Source organism: Stomoxys calcitrans, chromosome 3, assembly GCF_963082655.1.
Source record: "Stomoxys calcitrans chromosome 3, idStoCalc2.1, whole genome shotgun sequence".
Taxonomy (NCBI): Eukaryota; Metazoa; Arthropoda; class Insecta; order Diptera; family Muscidae; genus Stomoxys; species Stomoxys calcitrans.
Genome location: NC_081554.1, coordinates 39,578,500 through 39,604,276, shown reverse-complemented (window position 1 = coordinate 39,604,276; position 25,777 = coordinate 39,578,500). Strand labels below are relative to the sequence as shown.

The window sequence follows — 25,777 nt, the reverse complement described above, 5'->3', positions numbered from 1 at the left end:
ACTGTGCAAGCTGCAGGTATTGGTCAGCTATGTCTCCTGAATCACTGCGACCAATATGTTCTTCCGACTCATGAAATCCACAATCTCGACGATCTTGCCACGGAGACAGTTGCAATTCAATTGCAAAAATGGTACACTGGCCTGGCAATATTGAGGCTGGGAAGCTGCTGTTGCGTATATTGCCGCACGGGAGAGGTCGGGGGGGTCACATAGTCCGACGACGATGACGCAGAAGGAGACGACGACGACGCTTGTGGCCAAAGTTGTCTATGTTCGCACAGTACCTTGCAACATATTCAGTATGACTATACTCCCTTAGTGATGTAAGGCCGATCAGAGCAAAATCGGAAATGTATCCACTCCATGCACCGAATACACCTCACCGACACCGACCTATGATGGAGGCGGTTTTGGCAAACCGAGCAGAACCATGGGGTCTTTTCAATCCCGCCACGGAGTAGAAGCGTGGAAGAAGGCACTGCGGAATGTGCCTCTCCCGATCGCTGATTGATTCTTATTTTACTACACTGATGTCCAATCATTATTTTTTGAAATTTTATTTTTTTAAACTCAGCATCTTAACCTAAAAAACCTCCATATTTAACGACAAGGCTGACAAAACGTAAAGTTAAGAATCTATTAACCTAATACCTGAAGGGGAGAGAGGGCTTCAGGCTTCGCTTTATTGGTGTAGAGGATTTGAAGATGAATGTTGTGTTTGAGGAAGATTAGATCTCTGTCTTAACTGATGGCACTATGATGGAATCAGGAACGGAAATAGGAGTCTACTCCGAAACTCCACCTGGTATTTCAGGCAGAAAACTTTGTTATTCTGAAAGCAGCTAAAAAATCAGGCGAAGGTGTTCCTTAGGCGGCTCTGCAGACCTAAGATTCGAAGACAGTAGGACTAGACCGGATATGGGATTGTCATGACACTTTAGCCTGCCGATGACCAAAGACAATCGAAGGGCATGCTGTCTTATGATAAGAGGTCTATGACCGCTATTACAGGAGTTATAACTGGTCACTGTGTGATAGGTCATATGCGGGCATTCATGAGAGTGCCGCAGAAATTGTTTTGATGAGAAAGACCAGAAGACAATCGTAAACTTGCTTTATTAATATTTAGCTCTAGCTCAGACTTTCTTGATCAGGGGGTTGTATGCAAATATTTTGATGTATTTCAAACGAAATGAGAAATTTAATACATCTCCCATTTTGAGGTGAACGATACAAAAAGCCAAGACCATTAAAATTCGTAAAATGGGGGGTTCCTTTATATAAGGGCTTTTCCAAACATGGATGTATATAGTCCATTTTCAACCCAAAGAATACTAAAAATAATATGAAAGGGTAAGCATGTCTGCCTATGCCGCTGAATGTCTGGGTTCAAATCCGGTCGATAACATTTGTAAGGTACTATGCCATGTAAAAACTTCTTCTCAAAAAAGTGTCGCACACCGTTGAGCTTCAGCTTGAATCGGACAGCACTCATTGAATGTGAGATGTTTGCCACTGTTACATAATGGAATGTTCATGTTTGCCACTGTTACATAATGGAATTTACTTCTTGAGGCTCTGAAAACTGCAATTGTATACCTATTTGGCTGTAACATTCCACGTAGCGTTTTGTTGCGTATTCCCAAAAATCGTTTCAAGTACGTTCTAAATCAGTCTATAGTCTCATATAGCTCCCATATAAATCTATCTCCGGATTTAACATTTTGAGCCCCTGAAAGCCGCACTTTTTGTACGATTTGTCTGAAATTTTGCACGTAGTATTTTAATACGACTTCCAACAAACCGGTCTATAGACTAGCTTTCTACGGCTCCTATAAGCTTCAATTTTGGCCTGGTTTGCCCGTAATTGGGTAATTTGATTGAAATTATGGGCTTTTACTAAGATTATTTTGTGCAAATATTTGGCAGAACCTAAGGTGCTGGGTTCTCAAGTTGCGGCCCGGCCGATCTTAGCAAGTTTTTTAAATTTATTTAAACAACTTACAGATTACATATACATACGACCTTATTTACAAAACTTAATGTAAATTTAAAATAGGTTTACTTGCCAGACTTCCTTTACAGAACTTTCAAAATAAGCTTATTTTAAGACCTTATTAAGTTTTGTGAATAATAAAAAAAATATTTTTTTAACGAATTAAAAATAATAATTTTGTAACTCACAATCTCTTCTACTATTTACTTTCAGATAAATCTTTCCAATGTCCCAGCCCACAGTTTTGGCATTAAACATTCCCCATATTTGGGTTATTTTCGTGAAAAACGTGATTTTGGCTTTTCTGGTATTTGTTAAACATTCCTTTTGAATGTCCCTTATTTTCGTTATGTTTCCTTTTGTTGCTGATACCTTATTGTGTGCTTCTTTTGTCCTTTTACCATCTAAGTTGCAAAAATTTATGATCTTTATGCTATGTTATTTATGTTACCTTTCTCAAAAATCTCTTAATTTCTCGAATACTAATATTAGTTAACTATTATTAACAACTTATTATTTATATAACATTTTGAAACTAAATTGTAAAAAACAAATTCCTTTTTTTTTTTGATAATAATATAATATGTAAATTTTGTAAATTACTAAAACATTTCTTTGACATTTTTATTCTCATCGAATATTAAAGCGAAGTTGTGTCTATTAATACTTCTAAGATAAAAAAAAAACAAAACAATATTAAAAAACTTACATACAATAATAAAAGTTAACATTTACAATAAAAAAAACTTTTATGATTGTTTTATTGGGAAAAAAACTGTCAGTGGGATAAATTTCTTATTGTATAGGAGAGCCATGTAAGTCATGAAATAACAAGAAATATTTTCACAATCAAAATACATATGTTCAAAATACTGTAAACAACTCGATTTTTGAAAAATTAAGAAGATATGATGGGGGATTAGGGTTTCATGTTGTTATTAAAAATAATATCGGATTAACAATAACTCTAAATTGAATTCAATTTTGATCAACAGCCTACAAATTTGTTAAACGGAGGTCGCGCCGAATTAAAATAACAATACGTGGAATACCATCAACAATATATCAAAATGTAGAATTTCTTCAAAACATAAGCTATAAATGCTGAAACAACAAAGTTGTTAAAAAGGTATTGTAGACCAATAAACAACTTTCAAAACATACAGAACAATCTCACTTCCTACAGTAATGCAGAAAATTAAGCATCACACCTACACATATAAAGAACTCCACAAAACATTTTCATAAGCTTCCAGTGGGAAATGGTGAATGTATTACATTTGGAATACAAAATATAATTCGTTATAGGATTGACATTTTATAAGATATCTCAAAGAATAAGGGGAGCAATTTCATTTGACAAAAATTGCACATTGATTACCAAGTGTAATACCATATCAAATAACGTTGCAATGTTTTGTTTTTGTAAGTGACGATTCTTCTTCATTTTGGAACTATGTTGTCTGTTGTTGCCGTCTTTCCCTTTGTAAAATCTGCGAGAGTCTTAAATCCGGATTTAATAAGCAGTGTAATCGAGGTTAAATACCTTGTTAAATAATGCATTCTATGAAATGAATTATATAATGCTTCCTTCGAATGTATAAAAATAATTTATTCTTTTCCTAGGATATCTCCTGTGTTAAGAATAAGGTATTCTGGAATCATAAAGCTATATAGACTATCGATTACGCACTCATATGCTATTATCTTTTCGCACTGGGCTCTTTCACACCGTATAAACGATGTAGTCCTTCATCGACAGTCACTGTGGCTATAGCGCTTAGCCGACACCGCTACACACCGCTACGACAACAACAACAAATCTACTCGACACCCGCTACGACAACAACAACAAATCTACTCGACACCCGAAATTTTTTGGGCAACCCCCGGGGATGAGTTCTTTTATACCTACTTGATATGCCACTTGATATAGAGGATCTCTCTTGTAGCGCTGAACCTGACGTTCTAGATCATGTAGGTCTACCTTAAGGCTTCTAGGCGGTGGATATCTATCCACAAGATGATGATTTGGATGGTTTTTGAGATAACAGCCCAAAAGATATTGCTTAGACAGCATGTTGTTATGTCTTCGCACTGTCAGGGTCTTTGTCTCCTGCTGGAGGTGGTCCATATTAGAACTGAGGAGGCAGCCCGTCAGAGTTCGGAGATCTGAATATTATTCCACTGCTTGTCACAAAGAGACGAGACCACACTGGCGCTCCGTAACTTAACACAGACCGACCATGTACGTGGTCTACATGGTTTCATTGTCTGCTCCCGGCTGTGACTTGAGGACCTTGTTTCTACTTTTTACTTAATCGCAAATTGCTGTGGCATGTGGAGAGAATGAGTAAGAACTGTCATATGTGACGCCAAGTATTTTGGAACACTTAATGATCGGAATCATTTCTCCATCGGCCATCATAGATATCTTTAGATTTCTTGCAGCAAAATATGAAGCAAGTTCGTTGAGGTAAACTTTCAACCAATCGCAGATGTCAACAATGGTTGGGGGGCCTGATGCCATGTTCGTGCAATCGTCCGCGTATGATACGATCTCTATGGCGTCTGGAGAGGGTAGGTAGAGGTTAAACAGTGCCGGAGGTATCACCCCACCTTGGGGAACTCCCTATTTCACTCGAATGCCTTCGATAGATCCAGAGCCAAGAGGACCGTTCTATCACATGGCCTGGGCTGAGTGAAGCCACGGCAAATGTGTGCGGTGATGTCATGCAAAACAGTTGTTGTGCTATGCAGTCTTCGAAATCCATGTTGATGCTCGGTAAATGGAAATTCTCCTGCGAGGCTCGTGAGGAGTAATGCCTCAAGCGTCTTTGCTAGTTGTGAGAGAAGGGAGATCGGTCTGTACGACACCCCCTCAAACTCGGATTTTTTCCAGGCTTCAGTAGCGGGATTATTCTGCCCATTTTCCAGACGTCGGGAACTATAAGAGTGTTCAAAGACAGGTTGAGGACAGTATTAAGGTACTAAACTCCAGGTAAATCCAGATTTTTCACCATCAATGTGGAAATTCCGTCGGGGCCCAATGCCTTGAATGATTTGGCGCCACGGATGACATTCGTAACTTCGCCCACGGTAAATTGTGACGGCTGGCTATCGGCTCGGAAACCACGGATACGGCGATTGGCTCTCCTCCTTGCCCTGTCAATCTCGGGGTGCACAATAAATTGATGGTTGAACAACCTGGCGCATCTCTTCAGATCTGCCACGGTTACTTCGCCAAAAGTGACTGAGGACCTGTCATCCCGTCTACCGGGATTCGAGAGTGACTTAACAGTAGACCACAGCTTGCCTAAACCGGTGCCTCAGTTACATTGCTTCAAGTGTTCCAGCCACAAATTCCGCCTATGTTCGTTGACTACTCTGTTTATTTCCAGATTAAGTTCGCTGATTCTGGGGTTCCACTGCCTGCGACGGGAAATTGGGCCGCATTTGGGGTATTCGACCGGCTGGTATAAAGCGAGCGGCTACTGCGTTAATGATGTCTCTGAATTACCTCTCGGCAACTAGCACATCCGAGGGGGGTGGCAGTTCACTGAAGCGGCAATCGGTATACTCTCTGAAGCCAGCCCAATCGGCCTTCCTCTGATTGATAAACGTTCGGCGCTCAGAGATTATGAAGTCGGGTGGTCGATCGATGGTGAGAATTATGGGGAGGTGGTCTGACCCCAAAGAGATGACGGCTTGACAGGATACGTCCTCAGGGGATGCAATGGAAATGTCTGGCGAGCTGCTGCACCTCCTCGTAGTCCTAGTGGGAGCATCCTCATTCACTGTGCAAACGTGGAACCTAGGGGAGAATGCCATGAAATGTGATGCGCTTTAGAGTTCCCTAGAACCAGACGATTATGGCCAGATAGTAACCCACTTATGTCGGGGTTGTAAGCTTGGCCATTAATTGGGACACAGCTCCCAACCGGCGGTATGCACACGTTGTATAGCTCTATCTCGGCAGTACCAAATCTGACTGCTATCCCCATGCACTCTATGTAGAGTTCACTAGCGCTAGACGCAGGCGAGATGGGCCTATATTGCACGGAATGGTATATCACGAAGGCCAATTCTCCACATCCATACCTTGAGCGATCCTTACGTGGCACATTGAAACCGTGATAACTGTGGACGCTGCAGGTGTTGGTCAGCTTTGTCTCCTGGATCGCTGCGACCAATATGTTCTTCCGACTCATACAACTCACAATCTCGTCGGTCTTGCCGCGGAGACCATTGCAGTTCAGTTGCAAAAATGATACACTTCCCGGCCCTGGTCTGGGAACGCTTGTGACCCACTGCTGTCTATGTTCGCACAGCACCTTGCAAGATATTCAGTATGACTATACTCCCGTAGTGATGTGAGGCCAGAGCAAGATCGGAATGTAGCCCACTCCATGCACCGGTTACACCTAACCGTCACCAACCGATGATCGAGGCGGTTCTGGCCGTAGAGATCTTCAGGTGAAAACTATAGTCGAAACAAGTAAAAGCGTGCTAAGTTCGGCCGGGCCAAATCTTATAAATTCTTCACCACGGATCGCATTTAACGAGTTTTTTTCCCGGTATCTCTTTTTAGGCAAACAAAGGGTTAAAGAAAAGAATTGCTATGCCATTAGAGTTATATCAATGTTTGGTCCGATTCGGACTATAATTTAATTGTATGTTTGAGATTATAGTAGAAGTGAAGAATGATGCCAGATCGGTTTATATGGCAGCTATATTAGGTTATAAACCGATTTGAACCAAACTTAGCACAATTGTTGAAAGTCATAATAAAACATTTCATGCAAAATTTCAGCTAAATCGGATGAGAATTGCGCCCTCTAGCGGCTGAAGAGGTCAAGATGCCAGATCGGTTTATATGGCAGCTATATTAGGCTATGGACCGATTTGAACCATATTTGCCACAGTTGTTGGAAGTCATAACGAAACACATCATGCTACATATCAGCCAAATCAGATAAGAATTTCGCTTTCTAGTGGCTCAAGAAATCATGACCCCACATTAGTTTATAGGTCAGCCCTATCAGGTTATGGACCGATTTCAACCATACTTAGCACAGTGGTTGGAAGTCGTAACAAAACACGTCATGCTAAATTTCACCCAAATGGGATAAGAATCAAGAAGTCAAGATTCAATATCGCTTTATATGGCAGCTATACCAGCTTATGGACCGATTTTAACCATATTAAACACAGTTGTTGGAAGTCGTAACGAAACACGTCATGCAAAATTTCAGCCAAATCGGATAAAAAATTGCGCCCTCTAGTGGCTCAAGAAGTCAAGATCAAAGATCGGTTTATATGGCAGCCATATCAAAACATGGACCGATATGACCCATTTACAATCGGATGAAATTAATTTTGTTACCTATCATGGTATTTCTTCCTAAAACTTCAAACACATTCCTAAAACTTCAAACTGATTACAATTTAATTTCCTTCCATAAAATATATTTTAGTTTTCAACAATTCTGATAAAAATTCCACATAATGGTACACAAACAAACTACACGGTTCCAAGTCTGTTTTAAAGAACCCTCAATTAAGTCACCACAAGAAAAACGACTTCTTAATGTTGGAACCAACATAGAGCAAAAACCCTGGTCACCTACCAAACGTAAGGGCAAAAATACTTCAGAAAAATTGCGTGGCAAACCATCGTATAAATCTATTGCTCCATTATTGGGACCAAATATTGTTGACTCAAGAAAAAGATCAGCTCCAGCATTTTCCTTGGGTCGAAATGATACGCGTCGTCAGAACATCATAGACGAAGGAGCGGCAAAATATAATGTAGCTGGTGTCTACAATAGAGGCATTCACAAGCCACCGGCATTCACGATTAAAAGTCGACCAAAGGATATAACAAAATGCATAGGGCCGGAGGCTACAAAATACAAAATTGAATCTGCCTTTAAAGCTACGACAAAGAGTATACCAAGTTATTCGTTTGGCAAAAGGCCGGTGGCTATTCAGACATTGCCAACACCAGGTAAGAAGGGAGGAAAGTTGACATATAAATAACATATAACATATTTGAAGTAAAACTTGTATAAATTGGAGATTTAAAAAAAAAATATTTGTTACAAAAAACCTTAGTAAAATGCTAAAAATCATAAATAAAACGACCCAACATTTTGATAGTCAATCCTCTATCTATCGATATAGCCCCTAGATAAACAGATGGAACTTCATCCGAAGCTCCTTATTAGCGGATAAAAAAAAGCTAAGCTCTTTCTAAAATTTAACACAGTTTTTCTTTTTTAAAACTTTATTCTCTAGCACCAAACTGTTATAATTTACCACCCATATTGGGCACCGCAAAAGAAAGTCACATCAAAGCTGCTCCTGAATTCTCTCTAGTTGGACGTCAGAAACCAAGACAAATACCACTCCACGTTTTCCCAGGTCCAGGTGACTATGAGGATAATAGTAGTTTTTTGCGTAAACTTCCACCCAAATTCAGCATGCATATCAAACACAAGGTGATCAGTGATGAACATCAAAAACCAGGTCCAGGAGCTTATAAACCAGAAATGGTAAATTTTTTCAAAGTTTTATAATTATAATTGCTCTGCAATTTTGAATTTGTTCTAGTATTTGAAACATAAATCAGTTCCAGCGCCTTCATTTTCTATACGCCACAGTCCATATTTGGGTCAAAAGAAAGCCTATTTAGTTCCGGAGGGCATAAAAGGACAGTGGAATATTTGAATTGTGATAATATAACATGTTTCATGTGGCAACTATAAACAATTTCGCAAATATATTTTTCCTAATTTGCATGCCCACCACCGTATGATAGGGGGCATAATCATTTAGTCATTCCGTTTGCAACACATCGAAATATCAATTTCCGACCCTACAAAGTATATATATTTCGGATCGTCGTAAAATTCTAAGACGATTTAACGATGTCCGTGTGTCTGTCCGTCCGTCTGTTGTAATCACTCTACAGGCTTAAAAAATTGAGATATTGAGCTGAAATTTGGCACTAATACGTCTTTTTGATGCACGCTGGTTAAGTTCTTGAACGGGCCAAATCGGACCATATTTGGATATAGCAGCTATATAGACCGATTTTCCGATAAAGGATCTAATACCCATAAAAACGTAATTTTTCGTCCGATTTTGCTGACATTTTAAACAGTGATCGGAGACTGTATTTAGATATAGCTGCGATATAGACCGATCTGCCGATAAAGGGTCTGAAATCCATAAGAGCTTTATTTTTCCACCGATTTAGCTGAAATTTGAAACAGTGAGTAGTTTCAGGCCGCTCAACTTCGAACCTAAATATGGTTCAGATCGGACTATATTTAGATATAGCTGCCATATAGACCGATCTGCCGATAAAGGGTCTTACTACTACCGACATCTGACTTAAGTATGGTTTAGATCGGACTATACATAGATATAGCTGCCATATAGACCGATCTCCCGATAAAGGGTCTGAAGCCCATAAAAGCTTTATTTTTCCACCGATTTAGCCGAAATTTGAAACAGTGAGTAGTTTTAGGCCGCTAAACTTCGAACCTAAATATGGTTCAGATCGGACTATATTTAGATATAGCTGCCATAAAGACCAATCTGCTGATAAAGGGTCTTACTAAAAAAGGAACCTCTAACAAGAAAATTTAAGTAAGAAATTTCGTGCTACTCACAAAATTCTTAGTTGTTTTTCATGCCACACCCCCAAGTTGGTTCATGTCTAGTCTTGTGACCCCACCTAAGTTCCAATGGGCAATGACATAGGAAATGCTCCAACGACTCATCTTCTGCCACTCATGCCCTACAAATGCTTTCACTTGCCGCACCGATTTTGCATAAGTGATATCGTAGTCCTATGTATCCCGTTATGATACCGAAAGCAATACTGACCTCCTTCTTACTTCCTTTCAGTAATAGCCTCGTCTTTGCACGATCTGGATCTCCCCAAAGGATTTTCGACGTCCTACTGACCGTTTCGCTGTTCCACAGAGTTATATGCGCATTCGTCACCCACGCCCTTAACTCGGACTGCGTCGACCCGAAAGGCTTCGGATGAACCAAGTTTATTGACGGCAGTTCTCTGACCTGCCAAATCGTCTGCTGTATCATTATCAGTTACTCCGCTATGGCCCGGCACCCAAACGATACGGATCGTGCCATCCCCAGAGAAGACGTTGATTTCCTTCATACATTCCAAGACTGTTCGTGATATTAACGTCCTGATTATTATTGGCCTTATGGCCGGAATTTTGTACGTAGTGTTCTGCTATGACTCCCAACACTCGTGCCAAGTATGGTTCGAATTGTTCTATAAACTGATGTAGCTGCCATATATACCTATCTCCCGATTTGACTTCTTGAGCCCATAGATGTCGCAATTGTTGTCCGATTGAGCTGACATTTTGCCTGAGTGTTTGGTTACGACTTCCAATGTGAACCCTTGGTGGTTAGTTAGAAGAATATATGTTGGGTTCCCAAGATTCAGGCCGGCCGAAATTTGCACGTTTTACTTGTTTTAAATTCATTAAGACGTGGAATTTTAAGACATAACGAGAATGGTATTAAAAAACTCTCGGTTTGGTACCAAATCCAATAACTGTTTGGTATTAAAATCAATGCCTGTTTGGTAATTAATCCAAACGGTACTTAACATATTTTATCCATACCAAATTGTATTGTTTTGATAACACACGGGGTTACTTCACCAAAAATACCGTATGGTATCAAAATAAGCTCGTTTGGCATTAGTTTTTTATTTAAGGCGAAATCTACAAAGATACAGCGACATATCGCTGTTATTTTGTTCATAGAACTCCGTAGCAATTCTATGGATGTGTTCGCAGTGTCTTCGCCACAATTCTGGTATAGCGCCCTTTGCAGTTGTTCGGGCAAAATGTTTAATTCAGTACTAGGTTGAATGCATAAAAATTTATACCCACAGATCTGAATAAGTTGAGACATTTTATTAAATATAAAATAATTGACAAATATTTATCGTCCTATTTCAAACAATTTTAAAAATTAATGTTTGTACGGCGAATTTAAATTTTTGGCCACTTTGCGACGTTTTGTAAAAATGAAATATTTACAAGTTTTGGGGCGGGGAAAATGAAAAATGTTTTTCATTTCTGGTGATTTTCTTAATTGCAAGCTTAAAACATATTTTAATAATTAATTGGGGATAATAACTCAAATAATGTTTTATTTCATTACTAATAAGTCTAAAATGGTTGTAAAACAAAACACCATCATCACTGTCATCCTTAATGATGCGCTGACTCCAGATGCTGAGTTACGTTCGAATAGATTCTCCTTTTCGGCTGCCTTAAGCATACCGATTAGGCCATCAGTTACTTCGGCACAAACCTCAACAATTTGATTGGGTGGTAGGAAGAAACCATATTCTCCATGGTCACGCATTTCAATGGAACCACAGTATGAAACATTTTTCATGGCATAGACCCAATCTTTTGCGGAACCCGAAACAAAGCCAGAATCTGTCGAGGAAAAAGGTAAGTACAAACGTAAACAGCACTGTGAGATAAACAGAATGAGGAATGTTTTAAAGCAATTGTCAACCCAGTTACTTAGATCGGTTCGAATCTTTCAATACGTTTCACCATCAATTGCGTTTGGCATATTCTCCGGACAATTTTGGTGAGTTTTCTAACGTCAAAACAAAATCCCTATTCAAAATTATATCTAATGCTGCGCGCGATAATTTTCGGATACCACCACCTATGACGCTGCACACCTGGGCTTGAATTCTGGCGAGAACATCTAAAAAAACTTCTCTCTAAAGAGGTGTCGCACTGCGGCTCGCCGTTCGGACTCGTCCTATTATTGAGCTTAAACTTGAATCGAACAGCAGTCATTGATATGTGAGAAGTTTGATTCCATTCCTTAATGGAATATTCATTTGGAAATTTGCATTTGCTGCGCGGGTTATAGGTTCCCACGAAGTCAAATTGTGATCAAGAATTTAAATTTGAGGTGGGATTTATATGGGAGATATAATATTATCGATATATACGCCATTTCTTGGCTAGATGTTGGTCACATAAATCGGATAAGAATGGAGTCCTTCATGTTTTTATACACAAACTAGCATCGCGGTGATCCTCTTTGCTACCCCCGTTTTTTAATACTCCCTTTTTAGTGTAGGACTTCCAAAAACCTCGGTAGTCACTCACTTTATAAGATTATGAAGTTTTGTAAAAATTTCCGAAATCTGTCCTCTTCTGCAAAGAAAATACCAAATAGTACCAAGAATAACAATACATCGGAAAAATCATAAAATTACCCAATGTATAGTGTCAAGGTATAAATGAATCCCAATTTTGAGCGCTTTAGCTCAATTTGTAAAGAAAGTACCAATTTGTACATTTTAGTACCTAAATTTATAGTCAAGGTGTACTTGTATTCCAATTTTGAGAGCTTTAGCTCACTCCGTTAAAAAGTACCAATTTGTACGTTTGAATACCTAAATATACGAATAAAAAATATCTTCTAATTGCCCATATATATTCTTTCAAGAAACCAGTTACACCACAGTTAGTAGTTCCTTCCACATGTTGTATTGTTGTCGAGATTGCGATTATGTTTTCCAAATGGCTTAATTTTAGCATTCCCCGTTTGCTGTAGGCGAAGATATGCTATGTTTTACTATTTTGCACTTTTGGTTCCAAATGGTGCCAAAATGTACGAATTTTGAATAGATTATTTAGTCACCCATCATATTTTCCCTAGTTGTACCTACATGCCAAATTTCAGGCCTCTAGATCCATCTGTAAAGAAGGTACCAAATGGTACCAATTTTGATACCAAGCTCTATGAATATCATATATTTCTTAGTTGTACATACATGCCATGTTTCAGACCTCTAGCTTCATCTATGAAGAAAGTACCAAATAGTACCAATTTTGGTACTAAATGAATATATCATTAATGAATATATCATTAAGTCACCCATGATATATTTGCTAATTGTACCTACATTTCAAATTTCAGACCTCTAGCTCCATCTGTAAAGAAAGTACCAATTGCGGTACCAAACGTACGTTTTCTCCCGTTACCTGCACTTTTTTCCATGTTTTCTTTTCACCCTCTTCTTTTGCACCAGTTGTCTTTTAAGCCAAATTTCAAAATTCTGCCTCTATCCATCCGCCCTATACAATGATGACTCATTTCGTACCTTTTTGGTACTTTTTTTAGTACCTAAATGTAAAAATTTCCAAAAACTCTTATAGTTACCTTATTAAGATTGCCGTTCCAAAATTCTGAGCTCTAGTTCAATTTACAGGGAAAGTACCAAAATAGTAACAACTGCGGTACAAAACGTGCTAATTCACCCAATTCCGGTAGAACTTTCCAAAAAAAAATTTTACTAAACCTTATTTTTGCGAGACGCTCTTTAATTTGAGGCTAGGAACATAACTTTCATGCTGGGCAATTATGTACCACTTCGTACTTTTTAGTACCTAAACGTACGAATATCACCAAATTCAGCCTCATCCTATGACTATGACCCAAGACCAACATTCGTGCAAAAATTTCATGATTCTAGCCCTCTTTTTCAACCTTAATTAACTTATAAATGCAATTCAACATTCCTTAAATGGTTTATCGCCTATATTCCCCGAAACTTACGATTGAGAACACCTGTGGCACCATATTTAAAATCAGTTCCATATTTAACTCTAGCTGCATCGGCAAAACCTTTTCCAATTCGCTCCATTTGTTTATAGTTTGGTGGGAAATAATCGATGGTATGGCCGTAAGGCAACAACACAAAATTACCATACGAATGAAGAGGAATATACATTTCAATGTAGTCGTCTGGGAATGACTTTATAAAAGCCTGTAAGGCCAAAACTTCTGGTTCAGTATCGGGTTTCGCTCCACCATACCAATGGTCGCAAGGCTCATGGAAATTCCAAGAAGAACCGGCACCCCATTCATAGCCAAAATTACGATATAGATCGATGTCATAACATATACCCGAAGAATTTGAGAAACCTGTAGGCCTACGATTTTTACGCCACAAACGTTCAACGGTATGGGTGTAAACAAAGCCATCTGGATTTACAACAGGCACATATATCCAATCATAATTCATCAACATATGGCGCAAGGTGTTATCCTGAGAATTTAGCAATTTATTGAAGAAACAAGTGCTCACAGCCGAAGTGATCCATTCAATGCCATGTATTTGACTGTCTATAAAGATGGCCTTATTATTGGGTTTATGTGAAATTTTAATAGCCTTTATGGGTCTATTTTCATAGGAATAGCCAATGGTGTAGGGCGTAATTATTGATGCATGAGATTGTGTTAAATTATCCACAAAGTCGTAAATATCATCTAGCATATGATATTGAGTCCATTCCATGCCAGAGCTACGAGTACGAGGCAGGCTGTCTTCAATCACTCTGAGAAAAAAAGGTAAATAGGTTGCATATATTTTGCTAACTAAAACGAATAGTTTAAGGAGTTATAAGAATTTTAAGTTATACAGACTAAACTCAATACTTTCGTAAGATATGAATCATAAGTAGATTTGTTTAGACAATTTCTTCACCTACTTCTGTAAATCCGGTATGGTGATCCTATAGTCCATTTCAAAATAATTCAAGTGTTCCTCAAGTTTCTGTTGATTTGCAGGATCAATGGCAATATCATAATAGTTTTCTATGCCAGTGAGTTCATTCAAATGGCGAACCTTTATAAAATAAAATTTTGAATATTGCTTTCAATTAGTTTCTCTTTTAACTTTCTCACCGGCAATGTCTCACGAAATTTTTTCAAATGATTCAATTGTTGCATATCCTTAACAAAGACTTTGTAAACTTTAAAATCATCGTAACGAGCCATACCAGGTCCTGAGGCTAAACTTGTGCCCAATAGCGCGATTATAAACACAAACACCGTAAACATTTTGCTCAACGATGAACTTATCACAGAATGGTTAAAAATTTATTCATTTCAGAATCTTTTATAGGTGTGTTTAATCGGTAATTTTTGGCATATTGATAAGATTTCCATGGTCTATTGAAAAATCTCATATCTGATAAAAAAAAATCTACTATCCAGTAATATAAACGATATGCAGTCGAAACCGGATAAGTGAAACGCTACAATTGTATCAATCTTGTTTCACTTATCCGTAATTTTCAGTTAAGCGTGGTTCAGATAAGTGAAAATCTCATCCTATTTATTGTGTATGACAAAACTGTAGTGGAAAGAAAGAGATAACTATTAGCGAAATGATAACATATTTTTTTTCAAATTTTATTGTTGGCGCAAATTTTAATTCCAGATAGTTTTCTGTAGTTTTTTTTTTCATTTATGCGCCTTAAAAACTAATTTTCAGATGTAATAATCTTTTTAGTAAAGTGGTATTTTCAGTTAAACGATATTTCGCGTAAGCGATTTCAATTTCATTGAAAACCAGTAAGAAAGGGCAAAAGTCGGGCGGTGCCGACTGCATAATACCCTACATCTACATTATAAGTACCATGTGGGAGCTATATCCAATTCTGAACCAATTTTGATGGACCTCGGCGAGCAAATATGTTCAAACTGTATAAACTACGGTTGACGAATGACATTATGGCAAATTATACAAAATCTGCTGACGAACATATATATGGGAGCTATATCTAAATCTTAACCGATTACGAGCAAACTTTTCAGACATTGTAGTAGTAGTCGATGAAACCGTTGTGCAAAGATTGGTCCATAAATCCGCTTGCTGTGACTCTTAAAGTGAAAATCGGGCGATATACATATATGACAGCTATATCCAAAACTGAACCGATTTTTTCCCAATTTCAATAGGCTTCGTCTCCGGAAAAACGGCCGAAAAACATGCCCATACCAAATTTGAAGACGATCGGATAAAAATTGCGACCTGTAGTTTGTACACAAATTAACATGGGCAGACGGACAGACGGACATAGCTAAACCGAATCAGAAAGTGATTCTGAGTCGATCGGTATACTTATCAAAGCGGGTATCTCTCTTTCTTGTGGGTGTTAACAACTAATTCACTAAGTTATAATACCTTGTACCACAGTAGTTGCGTAGGGTATAAACACCAAAAATGTAGGGTTCTTCCAATCAAGTATCATTAAAGAGGAATTTTCCACTAAAGCGTATTACAGCTTTGCGGTTTTGACTGTAATAAAATGAAGTCTAGAAAGATAAAATTAGAGACTAATTGTAGGTCATGTAGATTTTTATTTCTAAGGCTTGTAAACTTATTTCTTTTTCCAATGTGGATGGCCATAGCAATAGTCTTTATTTATTCTCGAATATTGGTAATACGTTTACCCTACCCTACCCTACACCACTACTGTGGTACATACCCTACACCACTGTGTGATACTTAGTGAAATAGTTTGCAACACCCAAAAGGAAGAGAGATAGACCCATTGATAAGTATACCGATCGACACAGAATCACTTTCTGATTCGATTTAGCCATGTCCGTCTGTCTGTCCATGTTATTTTATGTACAAACTACAGGGCAATTTTCATTCGATCGTCTTCAAATTTGGTATGGGCATGTTTTTCAGCCTAGAGAGGAACCCTATTAAAATTGGAAAAACTGTTCAGCTTTGGATATAGTTCCCATATATATTGGGTTGCCCAAAAAGTAATTGCGGATTTTTTAAAAGAAAGTAAATGCATTTTTAATAAAACTTAGAATGAAATTTAATCAAATATACTTTTTTTACACTTTTCTTCTAAAGCAAGCTAAAAGTAACAGCTGATAACTGACGGAAGAAAGAATGCAATTACAGAGTCACAAGCTGTGAAAAAATTTGTCAACGCCGACTATATGAAAAATCCGCAATTACTTTTTGGGCAACCCAATATGTCCGTCCGATTTTCACTCCAATAAAATGGTCATTTGTTAACCGATTCTCTCGAAACTTGGCAGGAAGGATTTTTTTATGAATCTCGATATTACTTTGCAACTCACACTAGTTGGAATGGTTGTAAAGCACCATGATCCATTTGACATCTCCCACTGATGATTTTTCTTAGTCGAAATGAAATCGCGATACGGGAAACCAGTCAAATGCTTCTAGCAACAACACGGTTTTGTTGACTTTTAAATGTTTTTTGCTATACTATTCTTTGAATACAAAGCATTAAACAATGGTCTAAGGCCGGACATTATCCTTTATTGTATCTCAGCACTTATAACACATTGCAATTTATCCTGGAAATCAACAGAAACCAAAGTATCAATTAAGCTTCTTTGAAATGGATTTTAGTATCAGCAAATCTGATTTACATAAAAAGGAAAAATAAAACGGAACGAGCTTGCTCACATAAAAGCTTGATGAGGATCGCCACCTCTACTTGCAAATGTGGCTACAACAACATGTAAAATGAGATTATTGGATTAAGTCTGTTGTGAATTAAGTTTTGACAAAAACTCTGTCGCATTTTTAGGACCACCGCCATAGGATGGGGGTGTACTAATTTAGCCATTCAGTTTGTAACATCTCGAAATATTGATCTGCGACCCCATAAAGCAACTATATGTAAAGGGTGATTTTTTTGAGGTTAGGATTTTCATGCATTAGTATTTGACAGATCACGTGGGATTTCAGACATGGTGTCAAAGAGAAAGATGCTCAGTATGCTTTGACATTTCATCATGAATAGACTTACTAACGAGCAACGCTTGCAAATCATTGAATTTTATTACCAAAATCAGTGTTCGGTTCGAAATGTGTTCAAATTTTGACAAATTTTGTTCAGCGATGAGGCTCATTTCTGGTTGAATGGCTACGTAAATAAGCAAAATTGCCGCATTTGGAGTGAAGAGCAACCAGAAGCCGTTCAAGAACTGCCCATGCATCCCGAAAAATGCACTGTTTGGTGTGGTTTGTACGCTGGTGGAATCATTGGACCGTATTTTTTCAAAGATGCTGTTGGACGCAACGTTACGGTGAATGAACACATTTCGAACCGAACACTGATTTTGGTAATAAAATTCAATGATTTGCAAGCGTTGCTCGTTAGTAAGTCTATTCATGATGAAATGTCAAAGCATACTGAGCATCTTTCTCTTTGACACCATGTCTGAAATCCCACGTGATCTGTCAAATACTAATGCATGAAAATCCTAACCTCAAAAAAATCACCCTATATATTCAAGGTCGCTTGAAATTTTGTACAGAAACTTTGGATTGCAAGTGGTCCACATCGGTTAAGATTTGGATATAGCCCCCATATAAACTGATTCCCCGATTCTGACATTGTAAGACTATAATCTGGAAATCATTATAACCTCAGTTTCCTCTTCTCTAAGCTCAGAGCTTACAATTCATGCGAATCTGTAAAAATACACATGACCCCCTTCGCTATGTTTCAACTCTAAAAACGTAGACAACTGAAAGATGGCTGCCGAAGAATACCTATCATTAGGCAAATGTTTGTAGGATCCAGCTCAAACAGAGGGAGAAGCGACTAATCCGACTTTCGTTTCTGCAGTTAACACCAGTTTAGTTGTTGTAGCCACATTTGCATGAGGAGGTGGCGATCGTCGTCAAGCTCTTATAGGTGAGCAAGCTCGTTCCGGTCTATAACTCGCTTTGTCGTATCGAGCATCATAGGCACTCAGCAATATTTAAGCAAGTGCCGGTGTTACACGCGCCCAGCAGCTCCCAGCTAAGCTGCTAGTGATAACGAAGAATACCCTACAAATTGGAGCTTAAAGTTCCAGCCTATGTGATGTTTATGGTTATAACGTGCTGGGAACACCAGTATAGTTGTTGTTGTTGTAGCAGTTTGCTGTGTTCTATCTTTCGTCTACTTGTTGTTGTTGTAACCACATTTTCATGTGGAGGTAGCGTTCCTCTGCAAGCTCCTGTAGGTGAGCAAGCTCGTTCTGGTGCAAATGACTGATCACCGCTGGAACAGAGTGGCCATTGGTTATTTAAAGGCGCCAATAACTCGCTTTGTCATATCGAGCATCCTAGGCACTCAGTATTTTGGCAAGAAGCAGTGCCGCACGGCGTCTCACTGAAACTCTCCACTCGATACCGCTGATTGTCCGCGTCTGCCATAGCAGCTAATCGGTGTGGAGCATTCCACTATCCGCAACCTGTGAACGCTCGGTAGCTCGCAGCTAAGCTTCTCGTGACAGCAACGAACACTACACATACTGGACCTCAATGTTCCAGCCTCTATGGTGCCCATAGCTATACCCTGCCGGGTTCGTCTACTTGATTCCGTTGAGTGTCCAGATCCAGGAACTCTGCGACTAAGATGGGGTGCGTCCACAAGGATCTGGGTCTGAGTCGAGTGGGTCTGGCTGGGCAGTTAAACAGGTGACGTGTATCGTGTGGTCCCTAGTCACAATCGGGACATACATCTTGCACGTCGGCATCAATCCTTGCTCTGTAGGAGTTGAGGTGGCTGCATCTACCGGAACGTTATTGATCCAGAACTACTCTGGTTTGCCGAGGGAGATCAATTTCTTGAGTTGCAACGGGAGGCGGTCGTCCTCCAAGGACTAAATTCACCCGGTAGCTATTTACCGCATATGCTACCATGTCTGCATGAGTGTAGTCTAGACCCGCTTGATCCAGAGGTTCTCTCTTGCAGCGCTGAACCACACGCACCAAATCATTTAGATCTACCTTATTTTTGGATTCTTGATGGTCGGAATCAATTCTCCATCGACCATTACTTTCAGCTCAGTATTCACCTCACGCGTATTTGTTGTGAAAAATGTGTGGCTAAAGATTTGGTGGCAGATATGTTCAGATCTCTAGCAGCAAAATATAAGGCAAGTTTGTTGAGGTAGACTTTCAACCTACCGCAGATGTCAACAATGGATGGGGGGCATGATGCCATAATCGTACAATCGTCCGCATATGATACGATCTCTATGCCGTCTGGAGGGGGTGGAATGGAGGATAGGTAGAGGTTAAACAGTGCTGGAGATATCACACCGCCTTGGGAAACTCTCTGTTTCACTCTACGGTGCTTCGACTTCTTATCCACAAATGACTGGCGACCACTCAGATAATTCGGAGCGTTTCAGGCCTGGCTGGAGGAATGTGTTGGCGATGTCCTCAAAATGGTTTGGCACCGATTCGAATGCCAAAAGTGTCTAAGGTCCTGTCATTCCGTCTACCGGTGTTCGAGAATGACTTAAGAGTAGACCATAGCTTGCCTATTCCGGCGCCTAAGTAACATTGCTCCAAGTGTTCCAGCCGCAAATTCCGCTTAAGTTCGTTGACTACCCAGTTTATTAGCAGCTTGTAGATTCTGGGGCTAGTGCGGTCCGTATAACGAATCCCATCAAGTCTGCGGGTACCACTGCCTCCGCCGTGTATGTGAACGTATTCGTCCACCAGTATAGTCACATACACTGGTGTTTACTGATTTCTATTAAATCACACCTATTCCTTGATCATCATTAAGCTTAAACCAATTTTAGGTTATGCCCATGAAGTCTCTTCTAGAAAATCACTAATTTTTACTTTCTTACTTCTCAAAATACCGATACACCAAATGAGAAAAAACTATCCCCGATCACGAAATACAATTCCCAGTTTTGGGAAATTTACCCTAATCTAAAAACACCGCTTGTCAATGGCAAAGGAAGTCTCTCACCATTGGGCTTAAATTTGAATCGGGCAACGCTAGAAGTGTCCCGGCAAATTTGTATTTACAGAGCATTTCCTACTAAATATGCACTACAAAGTAATACTTGCTATTGTAATCTGTTCACAAGAAATTAAATTTTGTGTGCATTGCGTTGTAATAGAATTAAATTTCTTTCACCTCAGCCAAATATTTCATAAACGTTTATAGTGAAGGAAAATATTAAATTGTGTAGCAAAATACATTTCACTTACCATAGAAAATTGATTGTATTTAGCACATTACCTAAATCACACAAATTATGTTAAATTTTTATGTTTATATACGTATATACACTAATTTGGAACATTCTACTATGTAATTCCATGTTTGAAACTGATGGCTTATACTGGAATTGAATAAATAAATAATTTGTGACAAAATACCACTCAAACTTCACTGACAATGTATTAACGTTCCTGCGTTACGTACAATACGTTAACCATTAACAGACTCCTTCGCATATAATAGAAAAAATCAAATTGGCAGCACTTTTTTGTTTGAGTTACCCTGTGTTTACGTTTGCATTGCGCAGCACTGGCTAACTGTCAAATCTTTCCAACTGTTTTCATGTGGACCTACACGTTGCACTTTAGTTAACAACAAATTTTTTATTTAAAAGTATAAAAATAAGAATTTTGTATAAAGTTAAGAACCTTATACTGTCCATTTTAGCTTAAAGAATTGGTTTACGTTTTGGGCAGCGAAATGGTATGTTATTTGTTACAAATGTGCCAATAGAAAAAATGCATACATGCTCATATTGGTGTATGCGTCAGCATGTGTTGTCTGCCCGGCATGAACAAAGTGTTTGAGAATATAAAAAAAATGAAAAATATGATGCAATTTTATCCATATCTTTCTGCAGGCTAATGTTGAACGCAAAGGAACCTTCAAGGTTGAATACCTGCAAAAAATCGAAGAAGCAGTGCAACAACGATGGGAAAACGAACGCCTACACGAAACCGATGCTCCTCTTGAGCCAAGAAAATCTTTGGATGAGAAATTCATGGTTACCTTTCCGTTTCCCTATATGAACGGTCGCTTGCATTTGGGTCACACGTTTTCTTTGTCAAAGGCCGAATATGCCATACGCTATCATCGCCTTAAAGGCAAGCGGGTATTGTGGCCATTTGGTTTTCATTGCACCGGCATGCCCATAAAGGCCTGCGCCGACAAGCTTAAGCGCGAAATGGAAGATTTTGGATATCCCCCAAATTTTCCAGCAGCCTCAACAGAAGTCGTGGTTGAGGTTGCCCAGCCAGAGGTGCCCAAGGATAAATCGAAGGGCAAAAAGAGTAAAGCGGTGGCTAAAACCGGTTCGGCTAAATACCAATGGCAAATTATGCAAAGTTTGGGTCTAAAGGATGAGGAAATCAAGGAATTTGCCAATGAAGAACATTGGCTAAACTATTTTCCACCTTTGGCTGTAAAGGATTTGAAAAGAATTGGAGTTCATGTAGGTGTATTGGAGAAGACAGAATTTGTTGTTTATGCTAATCGCAATATTTTCTTTAAAGGTTGATTGGCGGCGTACTTTTATAACCACAGATGCCAACCCTTTCTTTGATTCTTTTGTACGTTGGCAATTTGTGCATTTGAAAAACCGTGGCAAGGTCATGTATGGCAAACGTTATACCATATATTCGCCCAAGGATGGACAACCTTGCATGGATCACGATCGTTCCACGGGCGAAGGTGTAGGTCCACAGGAGTATACCTTGATTAAGATGAAGGTATTGGAAAATAAGGGAAAACTGAGGTAGGTTATGCATACAGAAAAAAAAGAACGTCTTTGACCCATTTTCTTCTGTAGTTCCATCAAGTCAACGGTTTATTTGGTTGCTGCCACCCTGAGACCTGAAACCATGTATGGTCAAACCAATTGCTGGCTTCATCCTGACATCAAATACATAGCCTGGAAAACCACGCGTGATGGAGAGGTATGGATAAGCACTCGCCGAGCCGCCCGCAACATGTCCTATCAAGGTTTTACCGCCACTGAGGGACAAGTTGAAGAAATTCTTGAATTGACTGGTCAAGACTTGTTGGGCACCCCTTTGTCTTCGCCTTTGACTAGCCACAAGGTGATCTATACCTTGCCCATGTTATCCATTAAGGAGGACAAAGGTACTGGCGTGGTTACTTCAGTGCCCTCTGATTCACCTGACGACTATGCTGCCTTAGTAGATTTACAAAAGAAAGAGGCCTTTAGACAAAAGTATGATCTCACAGATGAAATGGTTTTGCCTTACGAGCCAACTCCCATCATCGAAGTGCCCACCTTGGGTAACATGTGTGCCAAGCATGCCTACGAAAAATTCAAAATTCAATCTCAGAATGACAAAGACAAACTAACCGAAGCCAAGGAGTTGTGTTACCTCAAGGGTTTCTACGACGGCATCATGTTGGTGGGCGAGTTCAAAGGCAAAAAGGTGCAGGATGTTAAGAAGGATTTGCAAAAACAGTTGGTAGATGCCAAAGAGGCTGACATCTACTATGAACCAGAGAAGGCTATAATTTCCCGCTCCGGAGACCAGTGTGTGGTGGCCTTGTGTAATCAGTGGTATTTGAATTATGGCGAACCCGTTTGGCAGGGACAAGCCAAAAAAATTTTATCCCAAATGGAAACATTCCACGAAGAGGCTAGAAACAACTTTGAACACTGCTTGAATTGGTTACATGAATATGCCTGTTCCCGCACCTATGGTCTGGGCACTAAGCTTCCCTGGGATGAGCAATGGTTGATAGAGTCTTTGTCTGACTCCACCATTTATATGGCCTTTTATACTGTTGTACATTTACTGCAAGGCGGCTCCTTCAGGGGTGAACAGCCTAGTCCTATGGGCATTAATCCGCAAGATGTGACGCCCGAGGTCTGGGATTACATTTTCTTCAAGGAAACCGCCTACCCCAAAAATTGCAAGATTAAGAAGGCCGATTTGGATGTAATGAGGCGTGAATTCGAATACTGGTATCCCATGGACTTAAGGGTATCTGGCAAGGATTTGATACAAAACCATTTGACATTCATGTTGTATAACCATGCTGCCATTTGGCCCAATGACGAGAATAAATGGCCCAAGGGAGTGCGTGTTAATGGCCACTTGCTGCTAAATTCAGCCAAAATGTCCAAATCGGATGGCAATTTCCTCACCTTGCATGAAGCTGTCGATAAATTCTCTGCTGATGGCATGCGTTTGTGCTTGGCCGATGCTGGTGACAGTGTCGAAGATGCCAACTTTGTGGAAAGCACAGCGGATGCTGGTATTTTGCGTTTATACACCTTCATCGAATGGGTGAGGGAAATGTTGGCCGCCCGTCCTGCTATGCGTAAAGATGCCCATCAGACATTCAACGACAAAGTGTTTATTAGTGAAATGAACCTAAAGACCCAGCAAACCGACGAGTTCTACAAGAAAATGCTTTTCAAGGAGGCACTACGTTCCGGTTTCTATGAACTTCAACTGGCTCGCGATAAGTATCGTGAATTGTGCGGTCTACAGGGAATGCATGCAGATTTGGTATTTGAATTCATACGCCGCCAAGCTTTGCTTATGGCCCCCATATGTCCCCATGTTGCTGAGCATGTCTGGGGCTTACTGGGCAATAAAACGTCTATTCTACATGCCACTTGGCCTGCGGTGGGAGCCATTAATGAATTGGACATCAAATGTTCAGAATATCTGATGGAAGCTGCTCATGCATTCCGTTTGAATTTGAAGAATCTGCTACAAGTCAAGGGCAAGGGTGGCAAGGAAAAAGCTGTTGACCCCTCGTCGGCTAAACCCAATAGGGCAGTTGTTTGGGTAGCCAAATCCTATCCCCCATGGCAATCATGTGTGTTGGACACCATGAGGGAACTTTATCTTCCCAATAATGCCCTGCCTGACAATAAAGTCATTCTAACCGCCTTGCAACAGAAGGAGGTGGTGAAAAAGTTTATGAAACGTGTTATGCCTTTTGCCCAAATGATACGCGAAAAAGTGGAAAGTGGCAAAGGCTTATCAGCCATGGCGGTGTCTTTAGAATTCGATGAACGTCAAGTGTTGCTAGACAACTTGGAGTATTTGAAAAATACCCTGGATATTGAAGCTTTAGAAATAAAATACACCGATGACCCTGAGGCTCCCGAAAAGACCAGAGAAGAGGTGCGACCTGGTTCTCCATTCATAACATTCACGGTGGCTCCTCATGTGCCAGTTGTATTTGTGAATCCTGTTGAAAGGTCTAGCTTGTTCCAGGTTAATGCTGTAGTGAGTGAGGGAGAAACGAGCAGGAGTTTAAAAGAAAAGCTAGCCAAGATTTTGGGCTTTAAAGGTAATAGTTTGGCTTTTACTTTTGGTGATAAAGTTTCGGTGATAATTTTCTTTATTCTTTCAGCCGACTTGTCTACCTTGAAAATATGGCGCTTTAATGACCCCATTATGGGTCCCCGCAAACTGCCAGAATTTCAGGATTTCAAGAATGGCAAATCTATTTTGACCGAAGGCTCCCTGGTGGTGGATGTAGAGAAACAGAATGTCGTTTTAATTGAAGAAGGAAGTGGGACTTCCATATCTGTTGGCCGCCACTTTATCTATGTCGTAGACTAAACCATTTACAGTTTCTCATTTGCTTTCATTTTTATTTAATTTTTTTTTCTCATATTTTCATTATGAATTCGCATTTTTTTAAGTTTGAAGTCACCCAATTATATTTATAATAATAATAAATATGGAATTTACTATGCAAAGCATATTGGCCATAATATTTATGCATTTGTTTGTATAATTTGGTAAAGGAAAGGAATTTAAAAAGAAAGTCATACGAAAATTTCTTTTTTAAATATGCGTGTTAAAATCATGAAACAAATGATTGTTAACAAGTAAAATCGTGCTAAGTTCGGCCGGCTCGAATCTTGGGAACCCACTACCATGAATTCTGCTAATATATGGGAGCTATATCAGGTCATAGACCTATTTAGACCGTACTTAGTACAGTATACACTAACAGAACACTATGTGCAAAATTTCAGCCAAATTGGATGAAAATTGCTGCTTCTAGGGGCTCAAGAAATCAATTCAGAAGATCGGTTCATATGGGAGCCATATCT

The 25,777-nt window shown here is 39.4% G+C and overlaps 3 protein-coding genes and 1 long non-coding RNA gene across 5 annotated transcripts in view; 2 read left to right on the top strand and 2 right to left on the bottom strand.

Moving 5' to 3' along the window:
• Positions 1-21,057, bottom strand: part of LOC106081664 (uncharacterized) — a 124,641-nt gene extending 103,584 nt beyond the window's left edge. The window contains exon 1 of one of the 2 annotated variants that reach the window (XR_009397508.1): positions 20,898-21,057. This is a non-coding gene — a long non-coding RNA (uncharacterized LOC106081664). The remainder of the gene's footprint in view (positions 1-20,897) is intronic. The other variant, XR_009397507.1, reaches the window with a different exon arrangement.
• LOC106081663 (outer dense fiber protein 3-like) lies at positions 7,421-8,835 on the top strand. Its single transcript, XM_013243803.2, has 3 exons — positions 7,421-8,006; positions 8,297-8,553; positions 8,612-8,835. The coding sequence occupies exons 1-3, from the start codon at positions 7,505-7,507 to the stop codon at positions 8,726-8,728; spliced, it is 876 nt and encodes a 291-aa protein (XP_013099257.2). The 5' UTR covers positions 7,421-7,504; the 3' UTR covers positions 8,729-8,835.
• Positions 11,010-14,899, bottom strand: LOC106081655 (zinc carboxypeptidase). Its single transcript, XM_059364304.1, has 5 exons — positions 14,786-14,899; positions 14,590-14,726; positions 13,655-14,436; positions 11,219-11,502; positions 11,010-11,156 (listed from the first exon to the last, which is right to left on the bottom strand). The coding sequence occupies exons 1-5, from the start codon at positions 14,876-14,878 to the stop codon at positions 11,091-11,093; spliced, it is 1,362 nt and encodes a 453-aa protein (XP_059220287.1). The 5' UTR covers positions 14,879-14,899; the 3' UTR covers positions 11,010-11,090.
• A 171-nt stretch (positions 21,058-21,228) lies between the features above and the next one.
• Positions 21,229-25,434, top strand: LOC106081670 (leucine--tRNA ligase, cytoplasmic). Its single transcript, XM_013243815.2, has 5 exons — positions 21,229-21,393; positions 21,551-22,141; positions 22,203-22,444; positions 22,499-25,002; positions 25,066-25,434. The coding sequence occupies exons 1-5, from the start codon at positions 21,391-21,393 to the stop codon at positions 25,275-25,277; spliced, it is 3,552 nt and encodes a 1,183-aa protein (XP_013099269.2). The 5' UTR covers positions 21,229-21,390; the 3' UTR covers positions 25,278-25,434.
• The last annotated feature ends 343 nt before the right edge of the window (positions 25,435-25,777 follow it).